The 21580-nt window shown below is 41.8% G+C and overlaps 1 protein-coding gene across 8 annotated transcripts in view; it reads left to right on the plus strand.

The window, feature by feature from the left end:
* The window catches only part of TBC1D1 (TBC1 domain family member 1), a 226826-nt gene that overhangs the window by 126214 nt on the left and 79032 nt on the right, over window positions 1-21580 (plus strand). For 7 of the 8 annotated variants that reach the window (XM_061192156.1, XM_061192154.1, XM_061192155.1 and 4 more), the window contains 5 exons: window positions 988-1092; window positions 2310-2442; window positions 7252-7343; window positions 14725-14835; window positions 19818-19946. In XM_061192156.1, the coding sequence (XP_061048139.1) occupies window positions 988-1092; window positions 2310-2442; window positions 7252-7343; window positions 14725-14835; window positions 19818-19946 (570 nt within the window). Of the gene's footprint in view, window positions 1-987; window positions 1093-2309; window positions 2443-7251; window positions 7344-7830; window positions 8082-14724; window positions 14836-19817; window positions 19947-21580 lie in introns of those variants that run through there. The other variant, XM_061192162.1, reaches the window with a different exon arrangement.

Below are 21580 nucleotides of genomic sequence, written 5' to 3' on the forward strand. Positions count from 1 at the left end.
AAGAATGTTCCTGAGTAAGATCAAATAGGGAACCACTTTTTCCAAATCATATTCCCCTGAGGAGTAACCACTAGCATATGCTGAACTTGTGTTGGAGAGCATTGTTGGAAATGCCAGGGTATGTCAGTGATTGCCCGTTTATTGGGAAATACTTGCCCTGAAAGTGAGATTCTCCATAGATGTTTTATCTTGATTTGCTGCTATTTCTATTGTAATGTTAGTATTAAATATCTGCTTTTTCATCTGATAGTTTAATTATTTCCTGAAGGGTACAGTTTACAAGTTTACATGATCACCTGCCCTTCAAGCTATCAGCACTCATGTCTGCCTGCTGATGCTTTCAGGAGATGCTGCATATTAATGTTGATGGGTGATGTCTTATCTGTATTAAGGTGCCTCTTAGCTGATACTTTCAAAACAAGCGTACATATTAATATTTATTAAAAAGAGCTCTTAGGAAACTATGGTAGAACTTTGGCCTTCATATCTTATGTTTAAAAGCGTCTCTATTCTTTTGTGTGTATAATTTTTGACTCATTCTTCCTACCAGTTTACTTCAGTATTTACATATTTATTATTTTAGTAGTACGTGTGTTTTAAATCTTTTAAACTTTGTGTCTGCATGTGTTTGCGTATGTGTGCATATGTGTTTGTACGTTAATCTCTCGTCTGCTTATTCCTTGATACCGAAGAAGAATTCTCATTTTTTTGTGTCAGCTTTTCTCCACTTCCTTTCTCTACTAAAATGAGCAGTAAAAACTCCAGTTTTCACATCCTACTTCTCTTATTGTGGGGATAATCAGAGTAACATTTTAGTAGAACTTCATATTTGAGAGATGTTTTTAGACATTTAAAATATCTGAGAAAATAATACTTTTATAGTGTCCTTTAAAATTGTGCTGTGTGAATCTTCAGTTGCATGTCTGGCAGTGGTGCCTCTTCTGGATACAACTCACCATTCCTTGTTCTTGCCCCTGCCTTCAACAGGGTATTAGACATGTGGACCACTTTGGGTTTATCTGCCGAGAGTCTTCGGGAGGTGGAGGCTTTCATTTCGTCTGTTACGTGTTTCAGTGCACAAATGAAGCTCTGGTAAGTGAGAAGGGGCCGTTCTTACCTTAAAGTCTCCTTTACAAGGGATTTCAACCTCACTGATTTCTTTACTTAGCAAAGCCATATGGCCTCATTGACATATTATTTGGCTTTAATTATTCTTTCGTGACTATTTGATAACCAGCTAGTATATACCCGAGACTTAATTGGATGTGCATTTTCAGTTTTCATCATTCTTAAAGGCCTGCTCACTTTCACCCTCTGCTTTAGCATTCTTCAAATGTCATTTTGGACTTTTTTTTTTTTTTAAAGAGATTGGAGTTTATTTATTTATTTAGTTATTTTTGGCTGTGCTGGGTCTTCGTTTCTGTGCGAGGGCTTTCTCCAGTTGCGGCAAGCGGGGGCCACTCTTCATCGCGGTGCGCGGGCCTCTCACTATCGCGGCCTCTCTTGTTGCGGAGCACAGGCTCCAGACGCGCAGGCTCAGCAGTTGTGGCCCACGGGCCCAGTCGCTCCGCGGCATGTGGGATCTTCCCAGACCAGGGCTCAAACCCGTGTCCCCTGCATTGTCAGGCAGACTCTCAACCACTGCGCCACCAGGGAAGACCTCATTTTGGACTTTTGATCAGAAGACTTGGTTTTCGTTCAGTATTTAATTTGCGTCTAGTTTTTACCTTATCTCCTTGAAGAGCTTCGAGCATTTGTAGTGTTTCTAGGCTACGTGTAATCCTAGCAGGTATTATGATTATTATCCATTAACCTGTGACTAATAGTCCAGAAGAATCTTAAAGTACTGAGTCTTTCCACAGAGTCCTAAAATCTCTGCCCAGCTCTTTTTTTTTTTTTTTTAAATAAATTTATTTATTTATTTTTGGCTGCGCTGGGTCTTTGTTGCTGCACACGGGCTTTCTCTAGTTGCGGTGAGCGGGGGCTACTCTTCCTTGCGGTGCGCAGGCTTTCTCATTGCGGTGGCTTCTCTTGTTGCGGAGCACGGGATCTAGGCGCGTGGGCTTCAGTAGTTGTGGCTCGCGGGCTGAGTAGTTGTGGCTCACAGGCTCTAGAGCTCAGACTCAGTAGTTGTGGCGCACGGGCTTAGTTGCTCCGCAGCATGTGGGATCTTCCCGGACCAGGGCTGGAACCTGTGTCCCCTGCATTAGCAGGCGGATTCTTAACTACTGCGCCACCAGGGAAGTCCCGTCTGCCCAGCTCATTTTAAATGGACTTTTTGCTGACTATAGTCTCCTCTCTTTGATCAGGTGGATGAGATCATGATGACCCTGAAGCAGGCCTTCACAGTGGCTGCGGTGCAGCAGACAGCGAAGGCGACGGCCCAGCTGTGTGAGGGCTGCCCCCTGCAGGGCCTGCACAAGCTCTGTGAGCGGATTGAGGGTGAGCCGGGGTGGGAGGGCGGCAGGGTGGGCGGGGGGGAGTTAAGCGTCCTGGGCAAATGCTTTGGAAGTTTCTGCCCCGTGGAGGCTTATGTTATTTAGTTACAGGGCTCATAGGTGGTTGTCTTCTGTATGTCAGGCACTGTGCCTAGACCATCTCCCCTCAAGGGGCTCTGAGGGCGGTGGAGGAGTAAGGGGACCACAGGGAACAAGACCAGTTGCATTGTTATCAAGGTGGTGTGAGTGGTCAGTCACTTCAGCTGCCATGGAGGGGTCTCGTAACAAGAGAGCTAAGAATTTCCACTGGGTAAGTCAGTTACAGGGTCATCGATAACCTCTGCCGGGACAGTTTTAGTGGAGGGAGCAGCCGTAAGGTAGGTTGCAGTTGAGGAGCCTATGAGAAAGAGCACAGGAAGTGATGCTGCGAGTATGGACTACAATTTCTAGAAATTTGGCTTCGGGAGAAACTGCAGTACCTGTTACGGTTTGCATACTTAAGATGTGCCTGGCACTGTACTAAGTGTTTTCTTTAACATGTATTATCATCCACTTAATCCTCACCACTTCGTGGGAGGAAAAGGGATTATTTGCACATTTCAGGGATAAGCAGACTTAGTTTCTGGGATTTTGGGATGATAACCATCCTGATGGGTTTGAGGTCGTATCTGATTTCCCTTTTTAAAGACAAATTGACATCATCTTAAGGTCTTTGAAGTTTCATTTGCTGGCATTCCAGTGCTCTTTAAAATGAATCAAAATGATTAGCATTTTCAACCGTGTTTTCCTAGTTGTTACTCTTTGCTGACATTATACAAAATATATTTGGGAACAAGAAAATGTGTGCTTTAACAAGAGATCCCATCTGAGAGGATCACTAACCCTTTCCTTAGTGGTTGTCAAGATAAGGTAAATGATGACAGAAATGTCTCTTATGAGCTTATTAAGAAGCCAACAATGACTTTGGCCTTGAAGATAAAGCAGATCCTGATCTGCAGGAACTGGAAGGGTTCCACAGTTTCACTTGATAAATTTTTCTTTGGTCTGGCTTAGCTTTCAGAAAAATATAGCTGAAAAGTTTAATTGTGGTGGGGATTTTGCTGCTATAGTTTCGGAATTATCATTTCATTTATCTTTTTACTGGATAAAATCCAAGCAAAGCAGAAAGCTATGCTAATGTAAAAACATCCAATAAATAGCACAATTAGAAGGCTAGTGAGGGTTATGTTTTGCCTACATGATGGGAAGCATTTCTAAAGTATAGATGGCACATTATTAGAGCCATCCTTAGTAGGGGAGATGCTGATTATTTTATGAACATTTCAAGGTTCTTGCTTTTTGCTATATTGAATCCCTAATAAGTAGAATGAAGTCATTTATTAAAGCTCATTGTATGTTCCCATAGGAGTAGTTCTAATAGGAAGTGATGATCTGGCCAGGAACTCCATAAATGTGGAGAGGACCAATGACATGGCAACAAAAAGAAAGACTTAAAGACTTTTTTTGTTTTTTAAAAATTTATTTATTTATTTATTTATTTTGGCTGCGTTGGGTCTTCGTTGCTGCGCGCGGGCTTTCTTTATTTGCGGTGAGCAGGGGCTACTCTTCGTTGCAGTGTGAGGGCTTCTCATTGCGGTGGCTTCTCTTGTTGCAGAGCACGGGCTCTAGGCGCGTGGGCTTCAGTAGTTGTGGCACGCGGGCTCAGTAGTTATCGCTCGCGGGCTCTAGAGCGCAGGCTCAGTAGTTGTGGCGCATGGGCTTAGCTGCTCCGCGACCTGTGAGATCTTCCCAGACCAGGGCTCGAACCCGTGTCCCCTGCATTGGCAGGTGGATTCTTAACCACTGTGCCACCAGGGAAGTCCCAAGACTGTTTTCTTAATTGGTATAGTCAGTATGCTCTGGAATCTGTAAAATAGAATAAATACACTGTACGTGTGGGTGCTGTTGGACACTTAACAACATGTAAGGGGTGCAGCTGTGCTGATTCTGTGTTTGAACTATGTACAACTGCTAGTATTTATATAGTGTTTTGCTTATTTTAAAGTTCAGAGGAGCATTTTGGGAATTCTTGGAATGAATTATACTTTCACTAAAAAGAAAAAAAAAAGTTTTACTGAGGTTTCCTTTTGCTCTCTAAGTAAATTTGCCTTCAGCAAAGCAAAGGCATTCATCAGAGCTCCCTTTAGTAAGAGCCATTTCAACCAGACAGCGTGAAGGCGGGCTCACTTGCCTCTCTTCTCCCCTCTAAAACCTTTTGGCATCACGTGGGGAGTGCCACCTTCTTGCTGCAGAAACCCCTGTCCCTCCCCACCCCAGGCTGAAGGCAGTGAGAAGCCCTGTGGAGGGTGCACCGTGGAGAACAGGCGCTGGGACCGCAAAGACCACCTCTGGTTTGAGATGGGGCAGGAAGGACCTAATGAATTGAGGCACCCTGAAGACAAGGATAGAACTGTCTAAGGATCTCTCCAGACCTGCTGAATATGAAGAGTAGTCTGTATGATTTCACCTGAGATTGTTAGAAGTATATATAATTAATCTGACTTTTCTTGGGGTTTTTCTCCACATGTGAATGTCTCATCAAGCAGTACAGTGTGTCCAAGAGAGGATGTTTGCACTGTGTCATTGACATCCATATACAGGGAGGATTTTTATTTAATGATTTCTGAATGCTAATTTTACTCGTAAATTTAAACACTGTTTTGATTCAACATGTAAGTAGTTAGTGCAGTAAAGGCATCTCTGTTTGCCTGGCTTGTATGACCTGACAGCTTGCCTGAGGAGTACCTGAGCTGTGCTCTGATAAAATTCATCTGTCCTTTCTGCACTTTTACTGACCTCTTTTTTTTCTAATTGAAGAATAGTTGACTTACAATATTATTAGTTTCAGATGTATAACATAGTGAGTCAGTATTTTTATATCTTATGTACCATACAATATCATTATGACATTATTGACTGTATTCCCTGTGCTGTACATTACATCCCTGTGACTTATTTATTTTATAACTGGTAGTTTAATCCCCTGGTGCATCTTAATCCCCTTCACCTATTTCACCCTTCCCCCCTTTCCCTCCCCCCTGCGACCACTAGTTCTTTGTTAAGTGTGTTTCTGTTTTGTTATATTTGTTTGTTTTTTAGATTCCACGTATAAGTGAAAACATGCAGTACTTGTCTTTCTCTGGCTGACTTATTTCACTTAGCAGTTCACTTCAGTGTTGAAGGCAGCAGCGTCAGGTGACTTGACTGCCTGGGTAAAGGTGCAGTGGAGTGTCCTAGGGTGGTCTGTGGGGGCAGACAGATGTGGGTCAGATTCTGACTCTGTCCCTTCCTTAGCTGATGACCTTGGGCAAGACATTTGACTTCACTGTGCCTCAGTTTCTTCATCTATAGACCTTGGGATTGCTAAAAATAGTGCCCACTCCAAGGATTATGTTGAGGATCAGATGAGATTATTTATGTAGTGTTGCATGAAGTGGCACAGCAATCACTTAAGAAATATTGGCTTTTATTTTTATGGTGGCCTCTTAGGGTTTTCTTGGCCCAAAAAAAAAACGGTGGTGGAAAGAGGAAGGACTTCTGGGAGCTGCAGTGGTTTGAGTAGGGGCAGCGGCCTCGCCACCGCCTGTTACGAGGGTGAGGGCCCTGCCTTCTGCTGCAGGGGGCAGGGTGGGCGAGCGAGGAGCACTGGCGCTGGGGCAGGCTTGGCTGCTGATTGGCTTCCTGACCTGTCAGTCGCCTGGCTTCTCCGGACCTCAGCAAACTCATCTGTAAACCAGAGGCCTGATTTCCAAGTCCCTGTTACAGATTTCAGAGCTGTCCCCTCTGGCCATCCTAGTAATGTAGATAAATCTGGCCCAGAGACTTGGCCAAGGCCCTGCCCAGTGGCTCACCCTCAGGAGGAGGAGACAGGGTGGCATGTGGATGGGGACAGGACTGCCCTTGGAATAAAAGTAATCAGCAGCAGGTTTTTTTCCACGATAGTTAGGTCAGCAAATCCTTTCATCCCAAATCTTTTCATCATGGGTAGCATTTATCTCTGGCGCCAAGAAAAGGCAAAACAGGGTCTGAGCCATATATGTATGGAGAAGGAACTTTCTGAAATACCAGATTCTAATGGACATTAAAATTGCAACTTTATTTTAATGACTTTCCCTCAGAATCCTTTGTAATGTTATTGAAGTGGCCATAAGACTATTACTAAGCATGTGGTGGTAAAGGGAAAGTTGTTAGCCACACAAATCACTTTCTTGTGAAAGAGCCTAACCTGTAAGAGAAGAATGTTGGTCAGTTTTCAAATGGGGCAGTAGTTGTTTTTCCTTAAGGGAGATTGTCTAGTTTACATATCAATACTCCCTGAGAATTTATCGTTTTCTGCGGACAATGTTCTGGTTGTGTGAGGTGTTTTAACATGGAGTAGTGGCGGAAAAAAAGCAATTTGGAACCACACAAAGCTGACGTAGAGTCCAGTATGGGGTCTTGGGGAATTAAGTGAGGTCTCTGGGTCTCAGTTTCCTTAACTGTAAAATGGGGCTAATCGAGTCCTCTTTACCAGATTGTTCTGAGTATTAAATGAAATGATACAGGCCTGATGTTTAAGTCAGTGCCTACCACGTGAGGGCTCAATCAAAAAATGTTGCTTGTTGTCAGGGTCATCATCATCACCGACATTATTGATTAGAATTTCCATAAAACCTCAGAAGCCTGAAGAAGGTGGTTAAGCCAGGTAAGAGGGGGGAGTGAGCATGGAAAGTGTTAACTCTACTTCGTAACTGTTACCTAGAGTGTTCTCATGTCTCTTTTTTTCTCTTAATAGGAATGAATTCTTCCAAAACCAAACTAGAACTCCAGAAGCACCTGACAACATTAACTAATCAGGAGCAAGCAACTATTTTTGAGGAGGTTCAGGTACAGTACTGGTTTTAAATTTCCAGAAGGAAGAAAGGAGGCAGCTTCTCTGGGAAATATTATTTATAAAAAATAGCAAAGCAAACCTGTCAGATCCTCAAGGCAGTGGGCCTGAGTTCCTCTTGGTTTAAGCTTTAACAGCCTCGGGACAGGGGCCAGGTCAGAATTGCAGATTGGTATCAGGGCTTGGTTTTTCATGTGAAAACTACTAAACCAGGGGAACTCTCCCTTAAGGAACGAGAGAAAGGAAATAATAAAGTGGAGGGAGCCTCAGCCTGGGAGACAGGGGACCTGGATTTTGGTCCCTGAGCACTGGTCTCCCTGGGAGACCTCTGCTAGCTCCTTCCCTCTTGGGATTTCAGCCGTAAGTGTGAGAGTCTTAAGGATATAACATTTGGTCCATGAAATTGAACATAACTTTTCTTCCTCGCTCTTTTTTTTCAGTTTTGAAAATAAATTTAGGTGTTACCTACTATACGGTATATCAGACCTAAACATAAAAACAAAATACAGAAGAAAACCCAAGCTCATCGGTTTTCTGCATTAAGCCCGGAAACGCACTGTCGTCCTTGCGTTTAGATGCACTTATCTCGGGAAACCACACTATGTGTGCTGGCATGCCTGTTCATTATGAATCTTTAATGAGCTCATCAAAAATTTCATGTCTGCTTTAGCCGAGGGGCATTTTCTGTGGTTTTGTGGCACTTTCCTAGCGAGGAGAGTACATCAGAACAAAGCGTAAGTAGTGGGGAGGAGAGTGCCAGGGGTTCTGCACATAGAGAAGTCTTTAAACAAAACAAGACGGCCAGCAAGTCTAGACTGTAGGTTCTCTCTCCCTCTTCACTGGGGGAAAGGCTACAGACAGGGCCCGTGATCTGTTTTCTGTTAGAGTGAAAAATTAAAGAATTGTCTTTGTCTTTTTAATCACATGTTCGAGTTCTCCTTCCCTTGATCTTCTACAGTAGGGTTGGCATATGTTTGTTTGAAGGAGAGCATAAGAAGAGTTTTTTAATTTCATAAATAGCTTAGAATGTAACTTTCACAATTTCCAGTTGCCTTTCAGTTTTCTTATTTTCTTTTGAATTGACTTGAGACACACTACTTTGTTTTTTCTTAAAGGATCTTTAGTGTTCTAAGTACACAGTACTCTCAGACAAATTTAATGTGATTTGTACTTGGAATTCATAAATGGATGGACATTTTGCTTCTGATTGTTAATGCATTTGTGATGGGAGCTGGGTCCTTTTTCTTTTTTTTTTTAAATTTATTTTTGGCTGTGTTGGGTCTTCGTTGCTGCACGCAGGCTTTCTGTAGTTGCGGCGAGTGGGGGCTACTCTTCGCTACAGTGCGGTGCGTCGGCTTCTCATTGCAGTGGCTTCTCTTGTTGCAGAGCATGGGCTCTAGGTGCATGGGCTTCAGTAGTTGTGGCACACGGGCTCAGTAGTTGTGGCTCACGGGCTCCAGAGCTCAGGCTCAGTAGTTGTGGCGCACGGGCTTAGTTGCTCCGCGGCATGTGGGATCTTCCTGGACCAGGGCTCGAACCCGTGTCCCCTGCATTGGCAGGTGGATTCTTAACCACTGTGCCACCAGGGAAGCCCAGAGCTGGGTCCTTTTTCATCTGATGCTAGCCCACTTTGCTGTTTTAGTGCCATCAAGTCACTTTGGGGAGTATCTTTCTAGCAAGCATAGAAGATGCACCTTCCTCCCCTAACGTGAGTTTGTTTTCTTTTTTATTTAGATAGCACTGTGTAGCTTTCCCCCAAACAGTGTGGTGAATCAGGGTAGGTAATACCCCAGATACCCTTCTGCAGCAATGACTGTGTTCCTGATGGATGTGATTTTGAAATTCTCTTTGATCCATGTGAGTGTGAGACACTCAATACATAAAGTGGCAAAGAGACTTTAGAGAAAATCAGTGACAAAAGTTTGCTTTAAAAAAATGGATTCAGTTAATATCCTGGGATCCCTGTGTGGTGTTGTAGAAGGCTCTGTAATTTTTTGATTGGTTTAAAGACCAAAGGGAAGTCATTGTTCATTGGCTTTGAAAGGCAAGCTCGTACTTTTTCCTCCATCATTGTAGGTGTAGCTCTTTTTTGAATAATACAAATTTAACATGGATATCTTCTTTTGATGGCTTATTGGTAGTCTTATTAAATAATTTCCTCAATGACTGTTCTTGTTTTTTATAAAATATTTTATAAACCAAGTCACTAGTTTCTTTTTAGGTAGTAGTGCCTGCTAATGCTTTTGAAAATCATGCATTTCAAACAGATCATAAGGAAAAAGGTGGCTTTGCAGTGTCATGATACCTCTTTTAAATAGAATGGTTAATATTTTCCTTTGTACGGTTTTTTTCCTGGAGAATGATTTGTTTCTGAGGAAATTCTCCAAGGGCAAATTTTTATAAAACAAATGCAATTACTATTGAAATTAATAGTACATGATTGCTTAGTTATTAAAACATACATATTCAGTGTTTTTGTAAATAAATGTTTCATGCAAAAAAAAAAAAAAGTGCAACCCAAACAGAACCATAAAGAAAAAGAAATCATTAATTACTGTGCAGATGATGCTGGGGAATTATGACTGCTGCAAATAAGCCAGCTTTGAGTTTGAGCTCTGTGAGGAGAACTTGGTGCCAGGTGGGCGTGTGGGTGTGCAAACCCTTCTAAGAGGACTCAAGACACTGCAGAGCCACTTTTTAGTTTAGGACCTTTTTGAAGTGTACATTTTTCAAACATGTCGAAGTGGGCGAATGAGAAGGTGACCCTCGGGGGGGATCTGGCTCTGGCCAGGTGCTGTCCCCCCGCTGGCTGAGTGTGCCGAGTCCCCCGCTGGCTGAGTGTGCCGAGTCCCCCGCTGGCTGAGTGTGCCGAGTCCCCCTGCTGGCTGAGTGTGCCGAGTCCCCCTGCTGGCTGAGTGTGCCGAGTCCCCCGCTGGCTGAGTGTGCCGAGTCCCCCGCTGGCTGAGTGTGCCGAGTCCCCCTGCTGGCTGAGTGTGCCGAGTCCCCCGCTGGCTGAGTGTGCCGAGTCCCCCTGCTGGCTGAGTGTGCCGAGTCCCCCTGCTGGCTGAGTGTGCCGAGTCCCCCGCTGGCTGAGTGTGCCGAGTCCCCCGCTGGCTGAGTGTGCCGAGTCCCCCTGCTGGCTGTGCCGAGTCCCCCGCTGGCTGAGTGTGCCGAGTCCCCCGCTGGCTGAGTGTGCCGAGTCCCCCTGCTGGCTGAGTGTGCCGAGTCCCCCTGCTGGCTGAGTGTGCCGAGTCCCCCGCTGGCTGAGTGTGCCGAGTCCCCCGCTGGCTGAGTGTGCCGAGTCCCCCTGCTGGCTGAGTGTGCCGAGTCCCCCGCTGGCTGAGTGTGCCGAGTCCCCCGCTGGCTGAGTGTGCCGAGTCCCCCTGCTGGCTGAGTGTGCCGAGTCCCCCGCTGGCTGAGTGTGCCGAGTCCCCCGCTGGCTGAGTGTGCCGAGTCCCCCGCTGGCTGAGTGTGCCGAGTCCCCCTGCTGGCTGAGTGTGCCGAGTCCCCCGCTGGCTGAGTGTGCCGAGTCCCCCGCTGGCTGAGTGTGCCGAGTTCCCCGCTGGCTGAGTGTGCTGACCCTACATCGGTTGTCCTCAGGGAGAAGTTGCTTTCAATCTGAGTTGGGCTAGTAAAGAAACTGTCTCAAAGTCAAATTCTCTTCATCTGAATGAGTGTATTTCAGGGAATGACTTAATTAATACTCAGTAAGTAAATCAAGTAGATTTATAGTCAGTAGATGTCGATAACGGATTAAATAATGTGACTTTTCACAAGTTAAAGATAAGTGGTTGGAGGAATTTTTTTTCACTTTGTACAGAATATAGAGCAGCTTAATTGGATTTTTCCATGGTTTTAAAATTATTTCTTACAAGATTTCATTATACTTTTTTAAAAAGATGTCAGGCTGTAGTCCAGGTGAACACTGCCATTTTCAGTAGACTCCTCAGAAGACCATAGGCTTTCTCAGCATTCTGGTATTCATTAGGCAGTGTTAGAAATTGATTTCAAATTGATTTTACACCCAATTTATATGCCCGCCCTCATAGAAATGAGGTTAAGAAGCACATAACAACATTGGCTTTGTTGCTTTTAACAGGCAATTAATTGTTTTATATTGTTCTTTTTTAAAAAATGAAATACAACTATAGAAAAGCACACAAATCAGTGGTGTATAGTTCAATGAAATAAAAAAAAAATTTTGAGATATAGTTGATTTATAATATTACATAAATTTCAGGTGTGCAACGTAGTGATTCACAATTTTTAAAGGTTATACTCTATAGTTATTATAAAATATTGGCTGTATGTCGGTGAATTTTTATAAGATGAATACACCTGTGCAGCAGCACGCAGATTAGGAAATAGAACGTTTCCAGTCCCTCCGAACCCCCCTTGGTCCTGCCCCAGGTGACCACCATCCTGACTCCATAGGTTAACTTTGAGTAATAAGCAAGTTAATTTTTGACTGCAAAGGGATGTTATCCAACTTCATTCCCCATTATTTTCCTCAGACCTGTCTCTCTGACTCATGAATGTTTATAAAGTTAAATCACCTTCAGGAAATAATGATTTGTCCCTTTGCAGGATGGTGAAGTTCCCTGGGAGGCACTCAGGAGATGACACCTTGCTAATCGTTTTCACTCAATGGCAGGGTAGCCCCTAGTCATGTTTCAGTTATTTTAAGAAAGGGTTTATTTCTTGACCTTGTATGACACCACAGACATGGTCTTCTCAGCCTCACTGACTTTCCCCTGTGATGTTTAACGAGCTCCGTGATGCAGTGTCTGGGCAGCAGCTGTGGTAGTACATTGTGCTGTTTAGTCTCATTTTCTGTCCATTCAAGTAGTTTCTTTCATGTATATGTTGAGGAAAAGAGAATGTATTAATAATGCTCCTCTCCTGTTACTGCATTCTTAGCCTTTTTTCATATGTTGAGATAAGTGATTGCGAAGAATTTCTCCAAGAAAAATACAAATTTCCTTGTGAGAGCAGCTCAAAGGTTTGATTGAAGAATAGGAGAAGAAAGAATGGGTCAGCTCTTGGGTGCCTGCTCAGAGGCTTCGTAATTCCTGCCTGCTTCTCTTTCCTGGACTTTAAAAAATATATATACTTTATTTTTTAGAGTAGTTTTAGTTTTACAGAAAAAGTGGGTGGAAGTACAGAGAGTTCCCATAAAACTTCTCATGCCCCTCCCCCAAGCCAGTTTCCCCTATTAATATCTTGTCTTAGTGTGGTACCTTTATTACAATTGATCAGCCAATATTGATACATCTTTAGTAATTAAAGTCTGTAGTTTACATTAGGGTTAACTCTTGGTGTGGTACATTCTGTGGGTTCTGACACGTGTTTGATGGCATGTATCCACCATTATAGTATCGTACAGAATTGTTTCACTGCCCTGAAGATTCTCTATGCTCCACCTTTTCACTATCCCCCAACCCCTCACCTCCGTTCCAAACCCCAGGCAACCACTGATCTTTTACTGTCTCCATAGTTTGTCTTTTCCAGAATGTCACATAGTTGGAATCATACTGTTTGTGTAGCCTTTTCAGTTGGGCTTCTTTCCCTTAACAATATGCATTTAAGCTTCCTCCATGTCTTTTTATGGTTTGATAGCTCTTTTTAGTGCTGAGTAATATTTCACTGGATGTACCACAGTTTATCCATTCACCTGTTTAAAGACACCTGGTTGCTTCTAAATTTTGGCAATTATGAATAAAGCTGCTATACACATTCTTGTGCAGGCTTTTGTATGGGCATAAATTTTCAACTCATTCAAGTGAATACTAAGCAGTACGATTGTTGGATCACATGGTGGGAACATGGTTAGTTTTGAAAGAAGCTGCCAAACTGGCTCCCAGAGTGGCTGTAACCATATCATGTTCCCACCAGCAATGAGTGAGAGTTCCTGTTGCCTCTGGGGGCTTTTAGACTCACAGTACATCTGTAACCGTCCCAAGGTCAGCAGAATTAAGTTGGGATTGTGGTACGTGACTACCACTTTCCTCTTTTGAAGATCTGATGCACATTCTCTGGAACAACCCACGTGTTGCATAAAACATGTAAAAATTTATAACATCAAGGTTCATGGCTTGGCATCCAGATTGAGAGCATCTATTCTGACCTTTAAAATATTTAATCCTTAAATCTGAAATTTGAAAGAACAGGAAGTCCTCATTGAAAACAGCCTCTTCTAATCATTTACTATCGTTTCCTTGAGTAACAGGAACAACTTATTTAAAATGATCTTTGTCTTTAAGAGAGGAATGTTAGAAGGTCTCGGTTAGTGTTACCTCTGCTTCTAGTCTGTGACATGAGGGGTAAAATTGTTCCTTAGTTAGCTGGGCTGCCAAGAATGGCATTGACCCGGACTCGGATGCTTGTGTAATTGATCCGTTTATTAGACACCCTGACTTTGATTTAAAGGGCAGGCTAGAGGTTTGGAGTAGGGAGGGAGGAGGAGGAGCAGGGCAATGGATAACTGTCATTATAAAAAAAAGATATTTTTCTAAAGTTTATAGACCAGAAACTTTGTGAATCTCCAGAGTAATTCAGTTTTGTTTTCTTCATATTCAGGGAAAATAATTGAATACATTAAATTAGATGGTCTTCTAAACATGAACTCTGGTATTTCAAATCCAAAGAATTTGGGGCTGGAAAAGACCTTGGAGTGTATTTCGTGCATAATCTTCATTTGAACAGACAGAGAAGCTAAGCTTAAATGACAAGCCTTTGGTCTCACTTCTAGGCAGCACCTTGAACTTACATGACCTGATTTCTAGTCCAGTGTGCTTTGCCACTACCTTGCGTGAAAAATAAAAGGCATACAATTAATTTTTTAAAAACCAGAGGAAAAAAATTGAGTCCATGCCATGAAATTTTGTGTGCAAGTGTATGCCTTGTGGGGCTTCCAGAAAGTGCTTCATGATGAACATGTTTGACATGTGGAAGGAACCATGGCCCTGGATCCCGTTGCTGGTTTCCTTTCCAGTTCTCTAACCATAAGAGTTTATAAATAAGTAACCATTGTGGCTCTTGACCTCTGGGTGTTTACACGGATTTTTGTCCTTTTCTTACGTTTTTAAGACTGTTTATTAAATATTTTGAGTATGCCTCTATCTGATGTGAAATGTTTATTTTAGGTATAAGGACATCAGAGGTCAGAGGCTAAATCTGGCCCACTGGCTTCGTTATCTGTTTCTTTTTAAAAATTATCTCCAGTTGTAGGATCATTGGTGCCCCCTAGTGAGGTCATTGGGTAAAAGCACTAGTCGATGAATGGAAGCTTGTTAGCATTTTCAAAGGGGGGATGGGTTAGCAGTTTTGGCGACAATTAAAAATTAATGTCATATATTCTTTTTTTTTTTCATTAAGAAATTGAGACCAAGAAATGAACAGCGAGAGAATGAATTGATTGTTTCTTTCCTGAGATGTTTATATGAAGAGAAACAAAAAGTTCACGTCCATGTTGGGGAGATAAAGCAGGTATGGCATTTTTCTCTCTTCTTAAAATTTTACCAGGACACTGTGTAAAACAGAGTCTTGAGGATTTTCTGAAGCTCTGAAACTTCTTTTTCTCCCTGAATTTTATTTTCATTTGTTACACATGTAGGGGAAACTGGGGAATATTTAGATTGTGCTTAGAAAAGATGAGGAGAGTTTCTGTCTGTGTTCTAGTGGGAGCAGAGTAGTTGCTCTGATGAGGGGACTGGTGTAGAGCATCGAGAGTGAAGTTTACGAGTGGATGCTAACAAGGAAAGCTCCTTGACCTGCAGGGAGCCGGTCCCTGTCACCTCACCTTCCTCCTTGATAAAATGGGACTGACATTGTACAGCTGCCTTCAGAATTACATAAAGTGCCCGGAAGCTCGTTGTAATAAAAATGCAATGTGAATGTAAGATAGCACTACTGATAAATCCCATACAGTATGAGCCTGGTTTACGTGCTATTCGGATATGGAGCTTCCGTTAATTCCACTTCGTATGCTGGAGGTGCAGAGTTGGCCTCCTGTCCTCTCTTTCCACAGCTCTGTTCAGCTTTTCTGTGTGAGGGGTGCTATCTCAGAGGCTGGGGCTGCCCTGCAGGGCTCTGTCTTTGAAGAGCTTTGAGTTTGGGATTCAGGACCATTTTCCTATTTCTTTTGGACTCTCTGTAAGTCAATTTATAATAACCATTATAGCTTCTAAACATGCATTTTATATTTGTTTAAGTTACTGCTAGGCCAGAAAGCCTAGAGAAAAATCAGTGAAGGATGTTCAAAAATTCTTTAATTTCCAGAAGTATATTGCCTTTTTTTTTTTTAAAAAAAAGAATACTTCCTGAGTGCTTATTCTCAAGGTGTTTTAATGCTCAGTTGTGTGCTCTCCTCTTGCTATTTTCCCTGTAAACAGCCTCTGCTTTTCTGGTAACGTAACCGTGATGCAGTTTTACTTAGATGCACACACAGCAACTCTCCCCATTTGCTTTCTGCTTTCCAGCTGGCTTTGGCAATTATGTGCCTTTCCTGAACTCCTGGTCACATACAGTGGCCAACATTGTTTTTAATTTCATCGGCCAACTCTAGGGCCCCTTAGCTGTGACCCTAATATCAGTACACTGTGTTTTTGGCCTTTGTGTGTTGACCTTCCTCCCTTCTCAGCCGGTACCCTTAAGAGAGTGGGCAAGTTCTGTTATCCTCTTGTTCACTTTTGGATGGGCCACCCAGTCTAAGTTTTCAGTTAATTCCCTAGTTCACTTCTCAACACATTTCTTTTCTCATTTTCTTTCCTTTTTTCTCTTGTGCCACTGATAGTTATTCTATGTTTTGATTTTCTCTTTCCTGAGTCACTCTAACTTGTTCCAACAGGAAATTGATAATTTTGAAATAATTTATAATGGCTAGAAAGGAGAATGAAGTGTTTATGGTGGATGGAAAGTTTTGCCCTAAATGCAGTCTCATTTTTGTGGAACAGGGTAGTATCTTTATGATTTGGGCATAGACTAGTACAGTAAAGAAATATATTAATTTTTTTTTTTTTTTTTCATTTGAAAACAGAATTTAATGTAAAGAAGACCAAGTCTCACAAATTGGAACTGGTGTCTGGGCAGTAGTTGGGTGTCCCCTAGGCTGGACACCCTCTTGGGCTCCAAGTTCGGCTTTTCGGAGCCGCAGCTGCTTTATAGATCGATCAGATGAACTTTTGAGAGTTCACCAATAGATTCCTGCTCTCACTTTCTGCTACCAGATAATTTTACCACATGGATTTCATTATCTTCTTATTGCTCCTAAAAATTCCTGTAACCTTTGAAAATGTGTTTTGACTTGACCTAGAGAGAGGTAGAATTGTGGTCTGTGTCCAGCAGCCTTCAAAAGTAGATGGAAGACAATGAGCACAGTCTCAGGGCTGTACTTCTCAGAGCTGTGGTGATGCCACACTGTAACATGCTTTTCAGACTGAAGTGTTAGTGTTGGATACCTGTTGGAGGAGTCGTTCCATGAAGTGGAAAACAAGCTGAATGAATCCTTTGATCTTATGGGAAAGGATTCAGTTTGGGCAAAGACCTGTAAGTTAATAAAGTTTAGAGAGTATCATGTTTGAATCAATGGACATGTCATTTCTGCTTGTATTCACTGAGCTGGTACAAAAATTAATAATATTAAATCAACTGCCACTGATTGAATGTTTCCCATGTACTAGGTATAGTTTTAATTCTCTACATGAATTATTCCATTTTTTTCGACAACAATTTTTTTGAGATAGGTGGTATAATACCCATGTTAGAGACAAGGACATGAGGAACAGAGGTCAAGTCGTTTGCTAGACAGTGTGGAGCCCACATGTCTGAGGTCCAAGGACATTATCTTAAGCTCCTAAAGGGCATAATGATTAACTGACAAAATCTAATGTTATGTAACCACTCATCGATTTGTCTGGGTCCGTTATCCAGTAGATAAGTTTTTCTTTTTTTCTTTTTTTTTTTCTGACATTTTATTACAAAAAATTTCAAACATACAGAAAAGTTGAAACAATCACACAGTGAACACTCACATACCCACCATCTGGGTGAAACCATTTTAAACGTTTTGTTATGTTTGCTTTCCCATATAGCTATCCATCTATTACTCCACCTTATTTTTGATGCTTTTCAAAGTAAGTTTCTGATACTAGTACTCTTGATCCCTAAACACTTCAGTATGCATATCATTAATTAGAATTTAGTATTTATTTACAGTTTTTTGGAGATAACATTTACATATAGTAAGTTGCACAAATCTTGAGTGTACCATTTGTTGAGTTTTGAGGATTTCATATATTTAGGTAGCCCAGACCCGTATCAAGGTATAGAACATTTCCATCATGCCAGAAAGTACCCCCATACCCAGTCAGTCTTCACTCCCTCCCTCCCCCAGGCAACCACTGTTTTGATTTTTTTTCTGCCACAGATTCGTTTTGCCTGTTTTAGAACTTTCTATAAATGGAATCATTACAGTATGTTCTCTTTTAGTTCTGGCTTCTTTCGCTTAGCATAATGTTTTTGATATTGTTTTTGATATTCGTCCTTGTTGCTTCATAAATCAGTAATTATGTTCCTTTTTATTCCATTGTGTCAATAGCACAGTTTGTTTCTCCATTCTCCTTTTGATGGGCACCTTAGCTATGTCTAGGTGCTGGTTATTCTGAATAAGGCTGATGGTGGATACATTGTGACACTACTGGATGGTGGCTTCTGAACTGAGAACTTCATTGTAGCTTCAGAATTTAAAACTTGGCTCCAAACGTTCATGCTTAGAGTTTACCCATCTGTCTTGGGATGGGCAATGTGAGGACTGCAGTACAAATTCACTCTAGAGCCCCAAACTAGAAACTTATCCAAGAACCAGCATCATCTTCAAAGGAGAAACTTCTAGATGCTTAGTTTAAAATAAACAAGGAATATGTTACTTTCTAAATGCAAATTATTTTCTAAATGTGAATTATTTTCAGATTACATTTGAATTATGGTGATAGACATAGAAAAGAACCTTTTTAGATGGTAGAGGAGAGCAGAAGAAGCATTGAATTAAGTATATAGAGATTCTTACGGCCTGGTTTATAAAAAGAAAAACACAAGTGCAGTTTTTCTTCTTTCTATGTAGGATCTACTACGTTCTACTAGTCTTTTAGCCAGTATTTTCTGTATATATCAGAACAATTCAAAATGCTTCTTTTTTATGAAAACTTTGGTTATGAGTTTGAAAGCAGGTCTACAGTTTCTTAACTTCTTGAGTGAACTGTTATTGAGTCAAATGCAGGCCCCTGAGGGTTCTTTGTGGGTAATTCTTTTTGCTGTAGAGGCTGACTGGAGTCTGGATAGGCTCTTACTCTTGGGAAATGATTGCACAGGACCAAATTGCAACTAGTAAGGCATCCACCCATGCTACATAACTTAGTATTTGTTGAGTGACTGCCAGAGCCTGTGCTCATCACTGTTCTTCTCAACACCTGCACAATGTTAACTTGGCCAAAGCTGGAGGTGGTATGAAGGCATTTACTGTATTAATCTGCACATTTTTCTGTATGCTTGACATAGTAATGACAAAAAAGAATAGTTGGTGTTTAGAGTAATGGAGGATGTGGTTGAGTATTTTTCTAACAAAATCATCATCTAGCAGGAAGCATTCAGGTAAGAATCCATAGAAGAAACAATTTAATCTAGAGTAGAGGTTTTTTGTATTTTTTTTTTTTAAGCGTACCTCTTTGTTAATAAGTAACATTAAACTTCATTTTGTGATTGGCAAACAAACTTTTATGTTGTCAGTTTCATGTTGCTGGTCAGTTAAGGGAGAGACTTGGTTGCAGAGGAGAATGAATGGGATGATGGAAACAATAGGTGGGAGAGAGGAAAAAGACAGAACTCTGTAGAAGGGGATGAAGGGATTAGTGTAGGCAGAGAGGATGGATTCTTCAGTTGATTAGATTTATTTTGTCTCACCCTCTGAAATGCCCCCAAAAGTAAGTTGTTACTTTACTTTGAAAAGCTAATCATAGCTACCTTTGTACCAGAAGCTGTGCCCAATGTTTTACATGCTTTACCTGTTTTAATCTCACAACATAGCACTATGGTTAGATCGTGAGGTTGATCTCAATTTACAGAAGACCAAATTGTGGCTCAGAGAAAGTAAGTGACTTGCTCGAGGCCACAGCTAGTGAATGACATATCTCTGATCCAGCCGCAGAGCCCAAGCTCTAAACTGCTTTGTTAACTGATTAGTTTCTAAGCACTTTTCCTTATTTTGTTTGAAGTAGGCAAAGCAACTCTTTGAGGCAAAATTATTTCCTGGACTTGAAATCATGTCACCAAGGAGCAGATGAGAAGAGGTCACAGAAAGAATATGACCTGAGGTCAAAAAGATGCATTCTAGAGATTTTTCAGTCCTTTAAAAAGGAAGGAAAGAAGGAGGGAAGGAAGATCTAAGTGACTTAATTTTCCATTGTTTCACTTTTTAGACATCACAGATTGCAGCGGAGAATATTGCAAGTGAATTACCATCTAGTGCCACTCGATTTAGGCTAGATATGCTGAAAAACAAAGCGAAGAGATCTTTAACGGAGTCTTTAGAAAGTATTTTGTCCCGGGTAAGTGGCGTAATTCCTCCTAGTTTAAGTTAAATCACTTTTTTGAGAGAACATGAAATTCAGTTCTTTGCTTTTGTTCCATCAGTGTTCATCATAAAGTTTAGAAGGGTAAAACCTTTTTTGGTGTCTTCTCAGTGTTAGAAAAATGTTATCTACACTGAAAATTCAGTTTTTAACTTGGTCCGGGTTAAAAGATGTTCTCTACTCTTTTGTATTCTATGGAATTTTTGTCTCCCAAAAGAATGTTATTTGTTGGCCAGTCCCTGTAAAGAGCATGGATTAGATACACCTAGGTGTGGGTTCCATTCTCCCTAGTGTCACTAGGTACAGTTTAAAAATTGTTATCGTGAGACTTCCCTGGTGGTGCAGTGGCTAAGAATCTGCCTGCCAATGCAGGGGACATGGGTTTGAGCCCTGGTCCGGGAAGATCCCACATGCCGGGGAGCAACTAAGCCCGTGCGCCACGACTACTGAGCCTGCACTCTAGAGCCTGCGAGCCACAACGACTGAGGCGGCGAGCCACAACTACTGAAGCCCGTGCGCCTAGATCCCATGCTCCGCAACAAGAGAAGCCACCGCAATGAGAAACCTGAGCACCGCAACGAAGAGTAGCTCCCGCTCGCCTCAACTAGAGAAAACCCGCGTGCAGCAACGAAGACCCAATGCAGCCAAAAATAAAATACATAAATAAATAAATTTAAATAAATAAATAAATAAATAAAAATTCTGATTACATCATAAAAAAATTGTTATCGTTAGCTGCTATTGTTATGTGTCTGAAACTGTTTATAGCAGGACCTGCAAACTGTGGCCCTTGGGTCAAATACCATTCACCTCCTGTTTTTGTAAATAGAGTTTTATTGAAACACAGACACATCAGTTCATTCACCTATTGTCTAAGGCTGCTTTTCTGCAGAGTTGAGTACTTGCCACGGATACCATATGGTCCACAAAGCATAAGAGATTTATTATCTGGCCCTTTACGGAAAAAGTTTGTGGCCTGCAGCTCTATAGGGAGAACAGAGTATACGTATGTACTGATCTGGGAGTTCTTTAAGAAATTACTACCAACCCCCGCACCCCCCCACGCCAACCCCAGCGTGAGTGTAAATACCTTGATGGCACTTCGAAGAAATAAAAGTTCTGTTTTCTCTCAAAGTTTCACACCTTTCTGGAGCTTGCAGTATCTTCTTATAGTTATCTTTTATTTCATGAACCACTCCATTTGAAACATTTTTTTTTGTTATAAATTTTATTTTGTATGAAGCTGTTTCTGAGAATTTCACAGCAGCCTTACAGATAATTAAAAGCAGTTCATTTACAAAACCAGAATTGGGGTGGGGCTGCCTTTGAGAGCTCCCAGACCGAGAGATTGTGGTTTGTGTGTCATAGGCTGGCGGGTCATGACACCGTGTGACTCAGAGGGGGGACTCTGTTGTTGAGTGTGCGCACTTCAGCGCTTGCTTTTCTTCTAGACATGTTGTCTCTTCTGCCCATCATCCCTGCCAAATGACTAACCCACAGGGTGCTTTGGAACATTTAGTTTGGTTAAAAAAAAAAAAAAAAAAAAAAAGACAGAAATGTTGATTGTCTTCGTGCACGTATGTGCTCAGCAGAGTTTCTCAGTAGATGCA

This window comes from Eubalaena glacialis, chromosome 5, assembly GCF_028564815.1.
Source record: "Eubalaena glacialis isolate mEubGla1 chromosome 5, mEubGla1.1.hap2.+ XY, whole genome shotgun sequence".
In the NCBI taxonomy this organism is placed as follows: Eukaryota; Metazoa; Chordata; class Mammalia; order Artiodactyla; family Balaenidae; genus Eubalaena; species Eubalaena glacialis.